The sequence below is a fragment of the Indicator indicator genome, chromosome 12 (assembly GCF_027791375.1).
Source record: "Indicator indicator isolate 239-I01 chromosome 12, UM_Iind_1.1, whole genome shotgun sequence".
NCBI classification, from domain to species: domain Eukaryota; kingdom Metazoa; phylum Chordata; class Aves; order Piciformes; family Indicatoridae; genus Indicator; species Indicator indicator.
This window is the reverse complement of record NC_072021.1, coordinates 9,724,654-9,743,910: the sequence shown is the minus strand read 5'-3', so window position 1 is coordinate 9,743,910 and position 19,257 is coordinate 9,724,654. Positions and strand designations below refer to the sequence as shown.

General features: G+C 42.8%; 1 protein-coding gene across 1 annotated transcript in view; it reads right to left on the bottom strand.

The window, feature by feature from the left end:
- EXT1 (exostosin glycosyltransferase 1) overlaps window positions 1–19,257 on the bottom strand; it is a 174,623-nt gene that overhangs the window by 11,927 nt on the left and 143,439 nt on the right. Inside the window, exons 2-5 of the mRNA XM_054385376.1 lie at window positions 11,492–11,585; window positions 8,742–8,849; window positions 5,018–5,137; window positions 367–499 (exon numbers count right to left, since the gene is read on the bottom strand). Of these exons, the coding sequence (XP_054241351.1) occupies window positions 367–499; window positions 5,018–5,137; window positions 8,742–8,849; window positions 11,492–11,585 (455 nt within the window). The remainder of the gene's footprint in view (window positions 1–366; window positions 500–5,017; window positions 5,138–8,741; window positions 8,850–11,491; window positions 11,586–19,257) is intronic.

Here is a 19,257-nt window from a genome sequence, read left to right as displayed (position 1 = left end):
GTGTCATGTGTAAATTACCACTTTTCCAATTTGCCAGGCATAAATAAACAAAGAAAGCAAAAAGCTATTCCTCTTATGTCCCTTCAGGCCATGAATGGGTCAGCAACTCAGGCATTAATTACTGGCAGCTGAGAAGTATGAAGGGACATACTGCTTTTTAAAACAATCTAGAGGCACATGATGCATGTTGATGAGTCAGACATTCCAGACCACAGTGGGCATGGAAGATTGAGGCAGGACAAATGAAAGGCATCCTTAACTAGAAATGAATGGCAAGTCACTTGGCACGTGCTCCTCAAAGGCCAAATTCTGAACTTTCCCTAGAACTTCCACATAACACTTAGATTATAGCAAGGATTCACTCACCGAGATTAGCATAGTAGTAAGGAAAATCTCCCAGATATGAGGAATACTGTGGCAGTACAAATAACCCTCCAGGATGTTTGTTCCATATTAAGCTGTTACGTGATATGTGCTTAAATATTCTGTCCTGAATAATCTGCAAAACAAGAGAGGCAATGATTTTTCAATAGACTGTAATAGCCACCATAAGAAGCTTCAGGGACTGCATCTGACTTAAGTCACCACCCATTTTGCAAATAGCCTAGGCACACAAATTACCAGCCATTCCTGCTTAATCTCCTAAAATGTCACAGAACCCGCACCCTGTGACACCACCTCAGCAGCTCAGGCTTTGTGCAGTAGGTTTCAGAACACCTCATTAGTCTCTCTGGACATGGGGACCTTGCAATTCATTGTGGTTTGTATTTCAGGTTAAATATTTTGCCTATTAGAATATCTTAGCAGTCTGATCAGTTCATTGTCAGTTTTAGTACCCAGAACTCTCAGAAGATAATTATTTGAGGATGGCATTACAGAGCTAGGTATTATTTTGAGATAATTAGAGCATTCAGAACCACAAAGACTTTCAGCAAATCAGGCTGCACTAATTATTCATTTTTGCTTAATTATAGTGGGATATTAGCATTCTGATACATCACTGATTCCACATCTCAGTTCTGTAACAGTTCCTTGTTGGATCAAACAGAAAAAGATGTAACTTTCAAAATGCAGCCTGCTCTTGGGCCACATATTCTTACAGATTTGCCTTCTCTCACAACATCAGAGGTTGGCAGGTCTGGAGATGAGACACTAAAAAGGGTGACAGAGTGGTGAAGAAAGAGTTTCCACTAAGTTGGCTGCAGCTCTTCTTCTGCGATCTCCTAAGGAGACTTTACCTAACTGTAAGTTTATGGACTGCAGAGGGCTCAAGTGCCAAGAACACATTGTTTCTCCTAACCCAACACCTGGGGCCTTAACATAGGTGTATCTGGGAATGTGAATCTGATCCCTCATAATTTATTCTGGCTTTAAAATTCATGGAATTAAAGAACATATATACCCATAGCATAGGAAAACAAAAAGCAAGCAAAAAGACCCCACACAAGCTGAACAAAAGCAGCCGTTGGAGTCCAAACTGAAATCTCTGTAAGCAGCTGAGTTCAGGGGTATTTGGTCAATACAGAACTTGAATTAAGTGTTGCCACAAGCAGGAGTTTTCCTGGAATTTTTGATTGCCATGACAAAACAACTATGGAAACATCAGTTACACTGTACTAGGCAATCCACTGATGGTGGCAATACACACACTGAGAAACTGGGGCAAATGTTAGGCATTTGCATGCTTCTCTGAATCTTGCCTATAGCCACTTATCACAGCTACTATAATGCAGTAATTCTGCATCACCAGTAAGTTAATTATTTTTGTGTATCTCGGAATAACAGATTTAGGACCATATCTTGTCACTGACAAGACTGTATCTGAGTTTTTCCTCTTTGGAAAGTTAGGTTCAGTATTATCAAATCTCCTCCATTGTAGCAGAGAGAGGGGAAAAAAGAGAGGGTGACTGCTGTTTCTCCATCTGCAAGTGATGCCACTAAACAAAGACAGAGCCTAGAAAGTACATATCTTTGAGTGTTTACCACAAAGCCTAAATATTACAGCTCCTTCCTCCTGCTTTCCCAGAACTGGGGCATAATCAGATAATGAGAAGTCTGTGAATTTACATGGTCAGGAGTTTTCACAGACAGTGGAGTTTTCCACCACGCTGGTAGCCAACAAGGCTGCAGGGGAAACACATGGTTCACATTCAACACCACCTCAGTGCACCCAGAGCAAGCACAGCTCCACCATGGAGCAGGCCCCTGGTGCCACACAGCTCATGTGCATGTCAGGCACACAAGCCTCACCAGTGTGGTTCCACAGCAGGCTGGGGGCTGGCCTCAGTGATTTATCACAGTTAACAAATGGAAGATTAATTTATTACGCTCCTGGTCTACATTAGAAACGATAGGGAGGAGAAAAGACAACTTGGCAGAAAGAGAACAGGAAAGTCTTTAAAAAGATAACATGGAGGACCAATCAATTAAAATGCAGAGTGTATAGCATTGCACATGCTGCAGAGACAGACAGCAGCTACACGGCTCTCCAATGATGAGGCATGACAGGAAGTTTAATAAGAGAAGGAAAGGGTTAGGATCTCTAGTGAGATCTCCCTTTTCTCCTTGGATTCATTAATAGTCCAATATTTTTGCCTTCCTCATCTTCACACTTCAAAGATTTCACGTGTTGCCTTAGCTCAATATGCCCCAGCCAAACATCAAACATGTCTTGTCTGTACATTGTGCTGTCCTTCTCCCCTCCTCTTCCCAAGTGGAGAACTGAGCACACCACACAGGGATTTAGGGATATTTGGGGGTTGCTTTCAGAGAAGATCCAGCTGAAAAAGTGCAGATAAACTGGAGCACGTGCCTGGATGGTGCTTGCAGCAGTCCACTGCTACGCTGCCAGCACTGCCATTTACCAGCCTGCAGCAGACGTGAACATCATTTCCTAACACACACCATGTCTGTGGCACTGGGCAGTTCCTCAGTCCCTCCAATATGGGGTTGCTGGCCACATGATTCAAAACTCTTATTCTGGGATATGAGTTGTTTGGCTTAGGCCACCTAAAGCTGTGGGAATATCAAGGACCTTAAAATGTGACTTAATGTTTTCTGAAGTGCCCACGATAAAGGACAGAGGAGAACTGTAATGTCCTTGCAGACATCTGAGTTGATGAAGACTTTCTGTACTGATATCCTCAGATGTAGACATTTACCAGCACTCCAGTTAGCAGGCAAGTGATTATTCTGATGATATCTAGCATCACCAGAGCACTCTGACACAACAGTGTTACACCAGAAGATGGATAACATCAACAGAAAAAATTAACCCTGCAAGAAATTTATTTCAGCATCACATTTTGTGAAGAGGAATCTGCTTGCAGATTCCAGACTCCAAAAGTCACTCTCTGCTCCTCTATTCCTTCATGAAAGGAACTTAACTCAGGACTTCACATAGGCAAATTGAAATGAGTATCTGTTCCTATAAATAAAATCCCTCTTAGTCACCTCAAAATGTCCTGAGAGTCCTGAATTAAAAAAACCACAACTCCTCAAGCCAAAGCCACCCTCATAAACAATTGAAAACCCCCAGAATATAGCTTCAACACCAGGCATGCATAATGAGGTTTCATTAAATTAAACCTTCCAGGAAGATTTTTGTTTTCACTTTATTTCTTCCCCCCCCAAGCAGAACTCTAGCTTGCCCAGCTGCTTCAGCTTTATCATGGGTTTTGTTATCCCCTGGGCACCTGCAGCCACATGGACCAATGTGTTCCAGGGAAGTGCTAAGAACACCAAGGCCATGGGAGCTACAGGTTATGGTCCCTCAAAACCAGCCCCATCACAGGCACGAGTGCGGCAGCAAGGAGAGCTGTGAGCATGCAGAGGATGTATGAGGCACCCTAGAAGTACATCTGTAAGGCTAAATGAGACCGTAAGCACTGGCACACTGTCTTCCAGCTTTGTGAGTGAGATCCAGATGTGGGTTGTGATCACTACCTTATCAAGGCTTATGGGAAATGTAAGGATGCAGAGCAGTTCCCCACAGGCAGCACAGATGAAGACATACTCTTCTGAGGGCAAGGAGAGCATTGTGAGGATTAGCTCTTCCAGGGGTTCTGAAAACACTCTCTGGCTGTTTTATTTTTTCACTGGCACAGAAAAACCTAAGGGGCTGTCTTGCAGCAGCTGGAGGTAGATCAGCCATGGGCAGGTTGTACTGCAGGCAGCAGCACTCATTTGCAGTTTTCAGGGGAAAACAGGCACAGTGGGAAACATGGAGCTTTACAACTGTGCACAAAGATGGATGCAGCTGCAGAAGCATTAGCATAAACCGAATGTATTTGCACCTACAAAGTGAGCTGCTTTCAGTCGTAAAGGTGTGTCAAAAACTGATGTGCAAAACTGTGAAACAATTAGAAGAGAAACCTGCTTTTGAAATTGTAGCCTGGGCCCTACTTCTAAAGAGCCTTTCATCTCTGCCTCTGAATTCAGAAAGGATTCTCTCCACATGCGAGATCATCTGTCTCCCAGTTTAATAGCAATCTAATTATGATTATTTATTAATATTTTATAAAGGATGACCAGGCCTTTTCCATATCGTGTGTATGAAGATAAGACAGTGATTTACAAGCCTCCCTTCTTCCTAGAGACAGAACAATAGCCCAGTCACAAGGCATCAGAATGTTAAGGAATGGTCAAGGAGGAGCTTTACAGTAATATTTTTTCCAAAGTGAATTCCAGAAAGGTTTCTTGAAGGAACACACTCACTGCTAATGACAAGGACAGTGATTCATAAGCCATAAAGCCTTGCAAAGGCAAGATCACACATGATAACCTTTCCATGTGAGGAGTAGCTCTCATTTTTCACTGTGCCAGTTTTCTGATGTGGATTCCAATAATGAGGGAAGTATTTTCCTGGGGGAGAAAACTTATGAAGATGCCAAGTGTTTTTTCCCAGTGACCAACTGTGTGTCATGAAAACCAAGGTCCAGTGCGGCTGAGGTCAGAAGCAGCTGGACAGCCACAGAAACCTTACTGCTCGGCAAGGTCCCAAACAATTTTTACTCACCTCTAGTGTAGTCAATACAATCTTCTCAACTGAAGAAAAATAAGCCTCCCACAAGAACTGCGTCTGCTGTCTAAGTGCTAGGATTTTATCCTGATGGATAGACCTGATTGTAGAAGGAATCTATAATACAAGAGGTAATATAGTCAGAAGCCCCAGAAAACAACACAGTCTCATCAAATGAATATGCTGCTGACAAGTCTTCTCCTCTATTAGCAAGCTGCACAGCTTCAGCGCTCCTGTCCGACAGAGATGCATGTGTCAACAGTTAAAGGCTTGATGTAAAAACACACTGCCCTTTATAGCCCTTAGTACTGAGTACATATACATACATTTAATATGCTTTATTGCAGTTTTCAGTTGGTTTATGGTAACAAAAGCTGCCTCTCCCCAGTGGTCTGGCGTGGCATGGTAAGGAGCTCCTCCACACATCCCTGATGCACATGGACCCAAGACCTGTGGGTCTTAACAGTCCATCAATGAGCCCCACTCTCAAATCATATTAAAGGGATCTGGAATTGCATTTACAGCAGCATGGCAACACTAAGTGCCCTAAGGAAAAAACAGCAACATCTTAAGATTACACTTTTGGGGAACCTGTGGATCAAACTGCATTTTACTGATTACTGCAGGTGGAAAGAGTAACATCTCTCACAGCACCTGTCACAAGGGAAAACACTCCTTTTCTTTTCCCCTTTCTATCAAATCAATGCATTAAGTCTCATAGAAGTTGCTTTAAAAAAATCCCCAAATTGTCCTGCTGCAATGCTTTGCCATTAAAAAATGTAACTGCTCACTGGATCAGACAGGGAGGGCTTCACTTCTATGCCAACTCCCCACCCCTATGTCCTTCTTCCACACTGGAGGGAAGGTGAGGTACGTACATGTCATTCTTTAACTTAGGACAGTGACCAAAGCCTCCAGTATACCACTTCTGACATTACTGAGGAAATTTAACTGTGATTTACTTCAATTACAGTGTAATTGAAGTATCAGAAAGGCATTTAGGATACGTTGCTGATTTGTGCTCATTTTTGTTAGGAATGAAGAGCAGTGCTTTTGTGCCTACTTTTTTTGTAATCACTGATTAGGACACCCTGTCCTCAGACACTCATTTGTTGTAGTTTTTTTTCCCTAGGTTGTCAATTTGAAAGCATGTGTCTGGGCTGGGTTTTGCTTTTTTGTATATCCCAGCTTGTTCTGAAGTTACCTGCAACCCACTGCATTCCCTCTGCCCTTTCCTGATCAGAACACACTTTTGCTTATTCCTAAAACATTCTGAGAGGTGGCAGTGATCATTATTTGCTTTCACATGTTCCCGAATTAAATGTTCTCGCATGAGACACTTTCCTGAAGAAAAATTGGGATTTTAAGCATTGATATGTAAAAAATTTCCAAAAGATTTAGTAATCTTTTTACTGCATAATTTGCATTCATGTCTGGACACTGTGTCCAAAATGACAATGGCTCACCAGGGTGTGGTGTCAGACCATGTAGACTGTCCAGCCTAGTCTCTAAGCCCTGTGTCTCTGAGGCCTTCATCTTAAAGACACTGCTTACTGTAATATAGAATTTGATATTATGGGAGAGCTGGCACTACAGCAAGGTGCAACAGAAGAAAATGGTCAGACTTTTGCAGACGGTACTTTATGTTCCTTCACTATAGGCTCTCAAGGTTAAATACAGGTCTTTAGGCAAAATATTCCTTGCAAAACTAGTATGAAAGATAGATGCTAAAAATCTGTATTAATGAATGTTTTTCTCACTGGTCACATCACTATTTGTCACATGATGCAGTAAATAACTGCATCAGATTTCATCTTTTGGGGTAAATATTCTTTCTTTCCTTTCCTTTTCCAATTAAGGCACAATAAATACAGGGATAATGAATATTACCTGTACTGACTGTACACAGATGCTTATTAATCACACCCAGGATCATTATCAGCATCAAACATCAGATCAAATTCACTTCACAGTGGTGATATGGCATTTTTTTTCTATAATACTTCATTGCATTATATACAACCTCATGTGTGTGTGCAATAGGTGTGTGAGCAACAAATAACATCAATACTCACTCCCAACTGTGCCAAGGTTCAAAAAAAGCCTTGGTGTCTGCTCTGTTACAATAGCTGGAAAGAAAAATCAGAGCCCCTACTATAACTGCATTTGTCTATTAGTTATTAACCTATTTGTCCAGAAAGACAGGTGGGAAAAACGATGTATTAATACTAATCTGGCAGGATTACACTGGAATTATTGGAAGGAGATGACGTCTTAACAAAAGGTCATTTCAGTAATAACTATGGCAAAGCAAAACCCCACCCTGCCCAAACAAATGCAGAAAGGCTGGATTAAGCTCTGGCAGTGCTATAACGAGGAGAATATGCAAATAAAAACATCTGAGCTCTTCTCAAACAGGAAATGAAAAACTGTAACATAACAAAAACATTTCCCAGAGCAGACATTCAGGCCCTCTGCCAGCTCTTTTAAAAACACTGTTAATAAGGGCGCAGTAGCTGCTCAGTGGAGAAGCAGCTGTGAAGAGAACGAATGGCGTGGTACCGGAAAGCATGAAGGATCAGCAAAGTATTATTATTTAAAGAGAGAAATAATTCCTGCTCGGAAAAATGTGCCGTCCACAGAAGCAAAAAATCAAATGGCCCTTTTATACTTGCAGCTTGTATCACATTAAGATGAGTAGGCAGCACTTTGCAAGGCTTGCTAAGCCAGCTCTTCATAAATATTTACTTCTTCAGACAAGTAGATCGGTATCGAATGAGATTTTCAAAGGTACTTCATTTTAGGGGTGCCAAGACACCTGTACCTTTGAAGGCTTCTCGCTGTGGATGACAATAGCTTGCCACTTTGGAAATGAATTAAATGCAACCATTAAACCCTCCCTCTCTTAGTAGGTATTCCACATCTCAAGGATCTCAGCTTCATGCTGGGAAATGGCATTTTATCAAATGCTACTTTGGTAAAGACAATTTTTCCAGAACTTTTCCTACCATCAGCTTCTACACATACTTTAGAGAATGTAGGTAGACTATAAAACTCAGTAGAGAAACAGGAGGAAAAAAAACCCCAACAACCTAGTGAATTTAAAACCAAAGTAGATGCTGAAGGTAGCAGGAGATTTCTAACTTCAGAGCCTGCTTTTGTTCCGTGATCTCAAGGAGATTAACAGTAAGTGACATGAATATTGCTTCAGAAAGCAATGTTACACGGTCCAGACATCAGAATGAGGATGGATTCTGCTTTGCACAAAAGTGCCTGAGAAAATACCTGCTTTCCTGAGGAGTCCCTTCAGTACCTGCCAGCCAGCCACACAGCACTGGTGGGACCCCCGAGGACAAGGTATTTGCAGGACTAGAGCAGAACTTGACTTCAAATATTTCTTCCTCATCAAGGTACCCAGTCTAGGGCAGCTCTGCTTCAGAGAAGCATCCAGGTTCTCCATACCAAAAGAGATTTCATTCTCTTAGGAAAAATAAAACGTTCTCTTGCATTTAAGGATGTGGCCTGCTGGCTGCAATGACCTTCAGGTCAAAAAAATGAATGATGTCATATTAAAGGAGTTCACAGCCAACGTAACACAGACAATCCCTTCCTGATGACGACTCTTTTACAACCCTGACCTTTTGGATTCATCTTCCCCATCCATTTAGATGGTGGCAGCAATAATCAACCGGTCTGCTGAAGGCCGCAGTCTTTCCCTTACCTGTAATAACAATCTCTCATCGCCTATGACGGCAGCTTGGTTCCAATCAATCACTTCCGAGAACGGCAACTCCCATCCATTGCTGAGCATCACTGGGACACAGGCAGCCTGCACGCACACATTGCAGTTGTTAGCAGGTACCCAATGACCAGGGAAACCTTTGAGGCTTGCACCAACACCATGACTGTTGTTTTCTGCACAAGCTCAGAAGGAGAGGCAATGTGGCAAAGAAAGCCAGAAGATGGAGGGCTCAGGAGGACGGCCCAAATATTTCTGGTTTTCTGTTTTGCACTTACGCATATTCACTGAAAAAAATGGGGTTTGCAAGAGTGGCATTTGAAGTCTAGTGCTCATGCTGCCAGAGGAGGGCAGAACTGTTAAAATGCTGCAGGTGGAACACTGGAGAATTTAATACAAAATGATGGCCTCCCTCACTGTTTTGTGAACCATTCAGCAGGGAGCTAACTCCTTCAATTCTTGTAATATGTTGCAAGGCAACCCTACAGAAAACACAGAACATACTTAATTCCAGAGCATTTTTTCCAAAGAAAGAGTGAATTCTCTATCCTGTTTGATATGAACTCTCCAAACGGAGGCAACTGCGCCAACACAACTCATCTGTCATCATCTGTCCACAAAAATAAGAATTGCTTTCTGTCTTAAATAAAAAGCAGACACCTTTAGTATCTATTTCATACTAGTATGGTCTTTCAGACATTGTGCAAGTTCCTGTGCACAGACAGCAGGTTTGCAAATATTGAGTAAACAGGGGAGTATTTCTGTTAACAAATGATTGCCACTGTAATCTGGTCACCTGGATCACAACATAAGATCCAAACTGGAAACCTCCTGCTGTAATGAAAGAATCTATCACAAGAACATCTGCACTGAGTCTGTGCTCTGGTTCAGCTTCTTTTGGATCACACCAAGCAAAAGTGCTCTGAATTTGCTCCAGCTAGGGTTCAGACTGCTCCATACCTCCCAAAAGATGGTATAAAGGGGAACCTTTCAGACTGTTGTACCTTCCCTAGTAACAGCAGTACTTCTGATGTGCAAAGAACTGGTTTTTTGTGTCTGGAAGTAATATCAGTGCATTAAAAAAGCCAACTGGAAAACATTTAATGTGTTTTCATGTTTAAAACATCCCACTAATGTGGATTATGGTTTTCAACATGTCCTGGAGCCTGGAGACTGAAACTGGGAATTCATCACAATTGGTGGATACTGCTGCTGGCCTGCAAGAAAGATTCTCTGCATTTTATCATCATAGACCTGGAGTCTCCAAGTTCTGTACAACGAGGCATGCCCCCCATTTTCTGCTACCAAGATGATGTATCTAGCAGAAGATGCATGACTTCTGGCCCAGGTGAGTGAAGGGCTGAGCAGTGCTCTTCAGGAGGATCTAGAGTCCCACTTCATCCCAAATAATCCAGTCCCACTTGTCCCTCCAAAGAGGCTGCAGAAGAAATAGTACTTTGTGGGCTATTAATCTCCTTCTGACCTCTGCAGGAACAAGGACAGTCCAGAACTTGGATCTCAAATGTGACAGTAGGTGTGGGGTTCAGTGATTAAATCCAAATGTCCAATGCATTTGGGGTGCTCTAGGGTATCCAAGAAACCCACCAAACACTGGGAGACATGACGCAGGATCTACTGGAGACCTGCTGAAGCAGCAGCAGAATACCATAAGGCTTTGGAAGCCCTGGGCTTCTAAAATATGATACACCTACATTTAGGTACCAGAATCCTGTTCTGGATCGCAGTAAACAGCACTCTTTAATAGCAGCTGGGGCATTTTGTGGTTGATGAAAAAAAAAGTGATGTGATGTTGTTCATTAACAGCTACACCACCAATGCTGGGACACTTCCAAAATGGCAGAAGGACACCTGGCGGTAGAACCCTGTAAGGTGCCCCCATTTGCCATCTCACTGACACCAAGAAGCACCTCAGTCTTCCCTCCACTCCTACCACCATGAAATTCCAGATGTCATTCCTAGAGGGGAGCTGCAGCATGTCCCAAGATGCTTTGTATGGCTGATTGTAGATCGAGGACCCCAGGGCTGAGCTGATGCTTGCCAAAAAAAAAAAAAAAGTCACATTGCCTGCAGGCTAAGTAGGTCAGTGTCAGGCCTCATCACTGTGCTGCCAAGCTCTGCTGCCACAGTGACTCTGGAGCCTTTTACCTTGCCCTCTGCTGTGGGCCAACAGCCAAAAAGAGGGACCAGGAAGCAAAATTTTTAAGAAGGGTAAGGGGATTCACAAGCATCTTGAGATTAGCTTTAACATGAAGCTTCCATCTGGGGCTTCACCACCTCCAGACCACCTTCTGCAGAAGGTGTTCAGCAAGCATCATCTCTAGAATGACAGTGCATAAATAGGTCTGTTTTGGCTAAGTGAAAACAAAATGCTTTTTTTGCTGCCCCAGGGCTTACTTGTAGAGGCCAGTGTCTCCCATGGGCAGTCTCACAACTTGATAAATATTGCTCTAAACCAACCTAACCTCTCAGCCTCACCACATCCAGGGAAACCCTTTTCCTGGAGGTAAAGCAATTCAACCTTCAGATAAGCTCAGCGCTGAGCCTCTCCTGGGAAGAAGCTGCCAATTGCTCCAGAAGTATGAATAGAGGCTTTCGCAAAGTGGATTACTGTCCACCAGGGAAATGAATCACATTCCCCTCCTCCCCACCTCCTTGCTATTGCATGCAGAATTGCAGCCAGTGTAGCCAATGCTTCAAACTGCAGTTCTTACCTGCAAGGCCTCCAGAAACCTGAAAGAGCCAAGCCTGCGGCCACGGGGAACCAGACAGAAAGTGGCATTGTGCAGCATTTCACGGTAATCATACCTAACAAGAACATAGGAGAAAAGAGAAAATTCAATTAGCAGTGAGTCCTAGAGTAACTGGGCATGAAAATGCAAACAGCTGTTGAGACACATCTGGATAAAATCACCCCTGACAAGACTGCACACCACCAGGTTAACTAGCTCCCTCCATGCACGCATACGTCAGCCATCTCCCTGGCTCAGGGGCAGCTACCACGGGAGAGAGCTGGGGAGAGTGGTCATGAAACCAAGATGACAGCAAATAATTTTGCCTTTGCAAAAATCAGTCATTTCTATATTAATCAAACAAGCTTATATGAAATATTTTGATACCCAAAGCATTGTTGCAGCACTTGTGTGACTCTGATTTCTATTCAAATGTAGTCAAAGTCATGCACGACAGTGCTTGTTTCAGTGCAGGAGTTTTGGACAAAGCAAAAAATATTCAAACCACGCCAAAGAAATCTTCCATTATCAAGCAGGCACTAAGAAAGGGACGAGGGGTTACAATGACTCACTTGGTGATTGCTTTCAGGTGTTGTGAAAGGGATAAAGAGTCAAGTTTTGGCAATTAACCACATAGGTGCAATGATTCCTGCTCTTCTGAATTAAAACTTTAAGTACTTCAAGACACTGTTGTCACTTTTTTTTTCCTGATTGCATAAATTACTTCAAAACCATTCACCAAAATCACACATCAAATCCTAAAAGTTTCCAGCCTGTTATTAGATAACTGTCCTCCTGGCAAACCGTGGAACTGTGAATGGCATCGACCTCATCTGTGACAAAAGGATCCAGACTAAACGCCCTCCGTTCTCCAGTCTACCCTGAACTCTGCAGTCAGATGTTATTTTGATAGTAGCTGGTGGCACTGAAATTTTCTAACACTAATAATCTAATTTAAATGGAGCCTGCAGGCAGACCAAGTTTTAATTTTGTTTTTCCTATGTGTGTATATGTGGATGTATATACATGTGCATATGATTACATTTTCTCTATAAAAATGAAGTCCAGATCTACATTTTTATTCTCACACAGACCAGACAGATGGGAGTAAGCCAATTTTCAATTATAAGCTCTGTCTTTGGGAAGAGACATCTTGCAAAGGCCCATTTGCTTAAACAAGCGTGTATAGCTAATTTGCACAAGAAAAGGTCACTGTGAATGGATTAAGATTATCTGCACCCAGAGTAAAATAAAAGCCCTTGTTGCATTAATTAAAACTACAAAACAGACTTGGAAGTACTTAAAAAAAAAAAATCTTATCTCAGCTTTGGTTAAAATACTTATATACATATTCCATCTGAGTGGCAGCAATTTCTTTTTCTCTCTGTGGAATATTGATTGGCAGCCATGTCCCAGCTCACCCCAGCCAGCAGGGGAAAACATTAGAAACTGGAATACCAAAATAATAAAACAAGTTACCATTTTTATGCATTCCTTTTTTTTTTTTAAATGCTGAGAGGTCTGAAGCTCATCACTTTCACTCTATATTGTAAGACAGAAAATGTTAATAAACACCAAAAATAGAATACCCCTTAGGGCTAGAATACACTAGTCAGAAGTCTACCATCATTAGCTTGCTAAATATGTAAAAACCTGTTAAGACCCTGGAACGTAAGAATATCCACAAAATGTCAATGGCAGAGCCAGACCAGAAAGAAAAGCAGAGAAGGAGGCCACTCCATATGCCAGTGACATCTTCTACTGAGCACCTTTTCTTTTGTATCTAATTTGCTGATATTAGGATAGATTTACAAGGGAAAAGGATTTAAAAAAAAAGGATTTTGTTGACCATTTCCCACCTGAAAACCAGTTAGCATCTTGCTCCCATTTGTGTGTTTTAAAGCCTAACGTGTGATTTATTGCCGAGCTCTGGAATAGTATAGTTCATGGTCATCAAGCAATTTATCTACATCATATGTACACAGAGAGCCTCATCCTAATCTTGATATATGGGCACAAAATTTCCACTCTCTTCAGGGAAAACCCACAAATACAACAGGAGCAGACCCAGAATAAAGCAATATCCATCAAAAGCTGCTGCAGAAAATGAACTGCACCAGAGGTTCTTCTAATGAGCAAATTTTGCTGCAATTTCAACCCAAATGTTTTAAGGGGACTCAACACAATCTTTGAGCAGGGCGCTAAAGGACTGATTTCCAGCTCAATCCCCTGCAGAGACCGCTCCAGGAGCAAGCAGCTATCTGCAAGCCTTACATGCAAGGTGCTAATATTACTGCTGCCAGTTTGTGGGGAGCATGCCTGGCCACAGGGGCACCATGCCTTGGCCGAGAGGCAGAAGATAGCCCAGTGTCTTTAAATACCAATTCAGAAACGCCTTTCACACAGCACACATAGCCAGCCACAAACACACCAACATCTCTGTCAAGATGGAAGCATAGCTTTGTAGTTTGAAGCATTACTTGTGAAGAGAATTGTTTACATGTGCCGAGTAGTACTTCAGAGTTGAGTTTGCAGCAGAGACCTTTACATACATATTTTCCTCAGATTGCCAGGCAGCATTTGGAGGAGACCGTGGTCACAAAAATGGTACCTGATGAATGAAGCTCCAGCCCACAGGCCATGGTGGCATGGTGGGGACAGAGGGTGTTAGGGCAACCCTCAGACTACTTTCCTTCAGCTCTGTAGGAACCAATCATGCAGCAGAAGTGCATGAACTTTGCCAGTGCCTTGTTGGGAAGGGAAAATTGCTTATGTATGATTGGCATTTTTTTACACATAGGAAGCGTCCCTTCCTCACCTGAAAACATCTCTGCACTTCCTTAACTGAAAATGCTTTCACTGAAGTCGGTGAAATCATCTCTATGATTCAAGGTAGGTTTCTGAGTTAAATCTTTGCTGACCTTGAATTTTCTCTTTCACTTGTCCAGGAGAGAAATCAGAGCTGGCACAGACATCCAGGAACACCCTTTCAGCTACACCAGGACACTTGTACATTAAGTACCAATCTGGCATCTATTACAAACACTAGTATCACATCTATGATGGGCTTGATTTCCTCACCATCTTCACTGACTCATCTCAACAAGACCCAAGGGAGGCAATGAAGTATTATAACCCTGTTCACAGAGGGGCCTTAAGTTACAGAGAAAACAGTCAAGTGTTTAGAAGAGGTTCTTCCAGAGCCACCTCCTCTTCTTCTCCCCTGGCAATGGGAGCTATATCTGTTTTCAGAACTACTTATTGCCATTAGCTGATGATGTTTGAAGACGGCATGGAGATTTGTTATGGTTTTACAGCTTGCATAGCTGTGGTTTCTGCAAGCCCCAAGCTGGCAGCTTGTGGGGACAGCTCTGCAATGCCTGCCTGTCCAGACGCTCTGGTTTTACGTGGCTGCAGAGGTTTTTCAGGCTCCACTTGCCGCCAAGGAATCAGAGACAAGACCAGCACTGAGGGGCACCATGCGGGCGACCGGACAGGCACTGCTTTGTTACTGTGCTGCTTTGGTGCCACACTCCCGGTGCTTCACTCCTAGCACTTACCCAACACTTACTGCAGAGAGAAGTCCTCCGTTTTGCTTGGAGGGTGTTTATGTCCAGAAAGCTCCTGGTATCCCTGCTAGACGACTGCTGGGGAGAGGGGGCACATGCTTATTGCTCATATTCCTGTATTCCTTCACTCTGAACGCTTGCATGGAGTTTACATTTTACTGCCAATTTTAGGGTCGACTTGGCCTGGGCCTCAGCTGCATCATTCAAACACATTAAAATCCAAACTGCATATGCCTTTAAAATGACAGTTGGGGCTTTAAAACTAAAATAGCTACAGATTTAACCCAAAGCTGGCATCCCTCTGTAAGGATCAGCAGTCTGTTCCATTAACTTTCAGGATTCCTTCCATAATGATTAAGTGCACCTTGTTCACAGCTAATACCTTTGTAGGCAGCATAAAAAAAATAGTTCTCTTTATAATCAATTCTAATTTATTCACACTTTAATTGAAATATCCCCTCCCTGCTACCACCCGTAGCTGAGAAAACATGTTTGGCCCCATCTATCACGCAGGTGTAAACACTACAATGCTGTGTGGGCAATTATCCGAAGCAGAAATGCTACTCAGCCAAATGCTTTTACATATTTAACTTTTTGATCCAACACATTGCTTCTGTCTTTTCCCATCCCCCTCTTTTTTTTTTTTTCCCTCTGATGTGCCGACCTTGTCAATCAGCACGTGGATTAGAGGGCTGCTTGGGATTCCTGGTTCACCATTATCCCAAGGAGCCTGGGCGGGCAGCAGAGACTCGGCAGTGACTAATCAGCCATGCCATACATTCTTCCTTACAGCTTAAGCATTTCCCCATGTCATTACACTTAAGAGATTAGAAACTAGTCTGGGAAATATTTTCACTACCAGTTTTAATAGAAACTATTTTTTTTCCCCAAAGCCACAACATCGCCACTGATTGAAGGGAGGCATAAAAAAATGATGGGCAGAAGTGTTGATCTGATCAAAGGTAGGAAGGGGATCCTGCAGAGGGATCTGGATAGGCTGGATCGATGGGCTGAGGTCAACTGTATTGAGCTTCAACAAGGCCAAGTGCAGGGTCCTGTACCTGGGTCACAACAACCCCATGCAATGCTACAGGCTTGGGAAAGAGTGGCTGGAAAGCCAGCAGAAAAGGACCTGGGGTGTTAACCAAAAACTCAATGAACATGAGCCAGCAGTGTGCTCAGTGTTGGTCAAGAAGGCCAACAGTATCCTGGCCTGTATAAGGAGCAATGTGGCCAGCAGGACTAGGGAGGTAATCATGCCACTGTACTTGGCACTGGTGAGGCTACACCTCAAATACTGGGTTCAGTTTTGGGCCCCTCACTACCAGGACACTGACATGTTGGAGCATGTCCAGAAAAGGACAACGAACCTGGTGAAGGGTCTGGAGAACAAATCTTGTGAGGAGTGGCCAAGGGATGTGGAATTTAGTCTAGAGAAAGGGAGACTAATCCTCCCTTATTCCTCTCTACAACTACTTGAAAGGAGGTTGTAGTCAGCTGGGTGCTGGTCTCTTCTCCCAAGTATGTAGCAATAGGATGAGAGGAAATGGCTTCAAGCTGTGCCAGGCGAGGGTTAGGTTGGATATTAGGAACAATTTCTTCACTGAAAGTATGGTCAGGCATTGGAACAGGCTGCCCAGGGAAGTAGTGGAGTCACCATCCCTGGAGGTGTCCAAGACATGTATGGACATGGCACTTTGGGACATGGTTTAGTGAGCACGGTGATGTTGGGTGATGATTCAACTTGATGATCTATGATTCTGTGATTCTATGTTGGCTATTTAGACCAACAGATATTTCCAGCTAGCCAAAAGTAATAATTATCATACTTTGTCCACCTGTATGTCATCTGTCATGTAGAAATCACAAAGGAGAGTAAATATTTTCTTATCTAATCCTCCAAACACTGATACAGGATACTATCACCATTCCCCTTCCATAGACAGAAACCCTGAGATACAAATGGCAGATGGATTCTCCTACAGCTGGACAGACCTTGGGAATGCTAACTCCTCACCTGCCTCCCTCCTTTCTGTTGATTTAGCACTCACCAAAAACCAGCCACATGTTATGGTTATCAAAATTCAGATAGAAATATAGGAGCAAAACCAAACCAAATACAATAGATTTAACTTAAACCAAACACAGTGACTTTAACCCAGCAGTGCACATTTTAACTGTGCCTCACATAATTCATCTTGTGGAAGATACTGGAGCTCATCTTTGGCAGGGAGTATCAGCACATACTGCTGTACATGTCAGATGGGACTAGAGCTTTTTTTCCCCATCCCTGAGCCAAAAAATTGTGATGGCTCTTAACCAACTACGTCCAGAGCTCCCTCCTTGAATCTGCAAGCCCACAAATACACGCTTCACCTTCCAAAAGTCTCTGCATCAGTTAAAGTGCTACAACAAAGACAGATTGGTCTAAATGGTGGAGTGCCGCCCAGTTTTCCAGCACATTCAGTTTCAGCTATTAACCAATTGGACAGTTTTCTGTGTGAGAATGCTTAATGCAGATGGCTCTGAACTGCTGGCTGGAGAGCACGAGAAGAAACCCACTCTGTCACATGGAGAGCCTTGTTGCTTGGCTTCCATTAAGGTATGTTAGCTTTTAAATAAACTGTCAAGTTAAACTTGGCATTGAAAACACCAAGTGAGTAACTGTCTTTGAAGAAAAGCTGACAGCTCAGCTGTGTATCAGACAGATAGCTGCCCAAGACTGAGCTCCAAAGGCTAACACATCCTGCTTGGAAGGGTGCCGTCGCTGCAACCGCTTGCTCGTGGATTTACGGCTGCGCAGTGCTTTGGGGTGATCTTAATGCCAGTTAACAGGCTACTGGCTGGCAGTGCTACTCTGCTACTCTGGTTCTGGAATTAGAAAGTTTGGAGGTGCAAAATATAATTGGAAAACTTTTTTTTTTTTCTCCCTGCTTAAAGGGCTAATTGATTTCACAGGTGTTTAATTATCATTTGCTGTGAGATAATACCTTGTAGTGCCATAAAAAATGGATTTAATTTTCGAGAGCTTGCAAAACCAATGCCAAAGCCAAGTTAGAGCTAAAGCTAGATAATTATTCTATAAATCAAACACACTGCCTCCTTTCTTTGAAATTTTTAATACTTGGCTATAATGATATCTGACGACCTTGAAACTCACATAAAAAGGATTTTCTTGCCAAGTGCTGAAAGGCAGCCATCACAGTATTTCTTTCAGCCCACTTCATTACTGCAGCTGCCACTGCCATGCTGCCCTGGCTGCAGGACCCCAAGGCATGCTAAGGTGTTAAGTACAGCAGCAGTGTGTGGGAACAGTGATTTCATCATACAGGTAATGGTTGAGTATGGGTCTGAGCATGAGCACATTCTGAAAATGCTACTAATTTAATAAAAATCCTGCACAATTCATCCAGGCCTGGCAATGGAAGTGAAACTCTGTAAACATTCAGCAACTATGTCAAAGGTACAAATGTTTTCTCCTTTCTGTGCCAGCCAGCATCTTCTTTGAGTTCAGAAGGTTGGACTAACAAAGAAAAACAGAGAAGCAGAGTTTTCATTGTAATGTGCTGCTAAAGGAACTTTGTTACATTTAATATGGACAGCAACCATTGAAATTCAAATAACCTTTAAATTCTTCAGTGACATTACAGTTAGACTGAGTTCACTTTGGCAATGTGCACACAAACATTTGGAGACACAAGCCATCCAAGTCAATGTACATTCTAACAAATAAAAATGCCTTAACCACTTTTGTCTAAATATTTACACAGAATGCCCTGTAAATCTATACAGCTCATGTAAATAACACAGAACATTTGGTCTGCCACATGCTACCCAACTGGCTCCCAGTGTAGTGGTTACACCACCTAGAAGAAGTAGTCTTACACAGTAGCCAACGTGGTCTCATCAGCGTCACTTGATGCTTAAAGATAACTGCTTATTTAAGAAACATGCCAGAGAGGGTTTGTAAGCAGCATGTCAGAGGCAAACAGTGCAAGTGCCTCCCTAGGCAGCCTTACACCCCAGTTACTAGCAACCTGCTAATAGCACTGTGCAGTGATGCTTCTGAAACCAAACACTGGCTCCTGGGCTTTGAAGTCCTCTCAGAATGCTGTGTCACAGCAGCACCTCACTGTGCAGCCAGCAAGAAAACCAAAAACACGCCTGAATAAGAAAAGT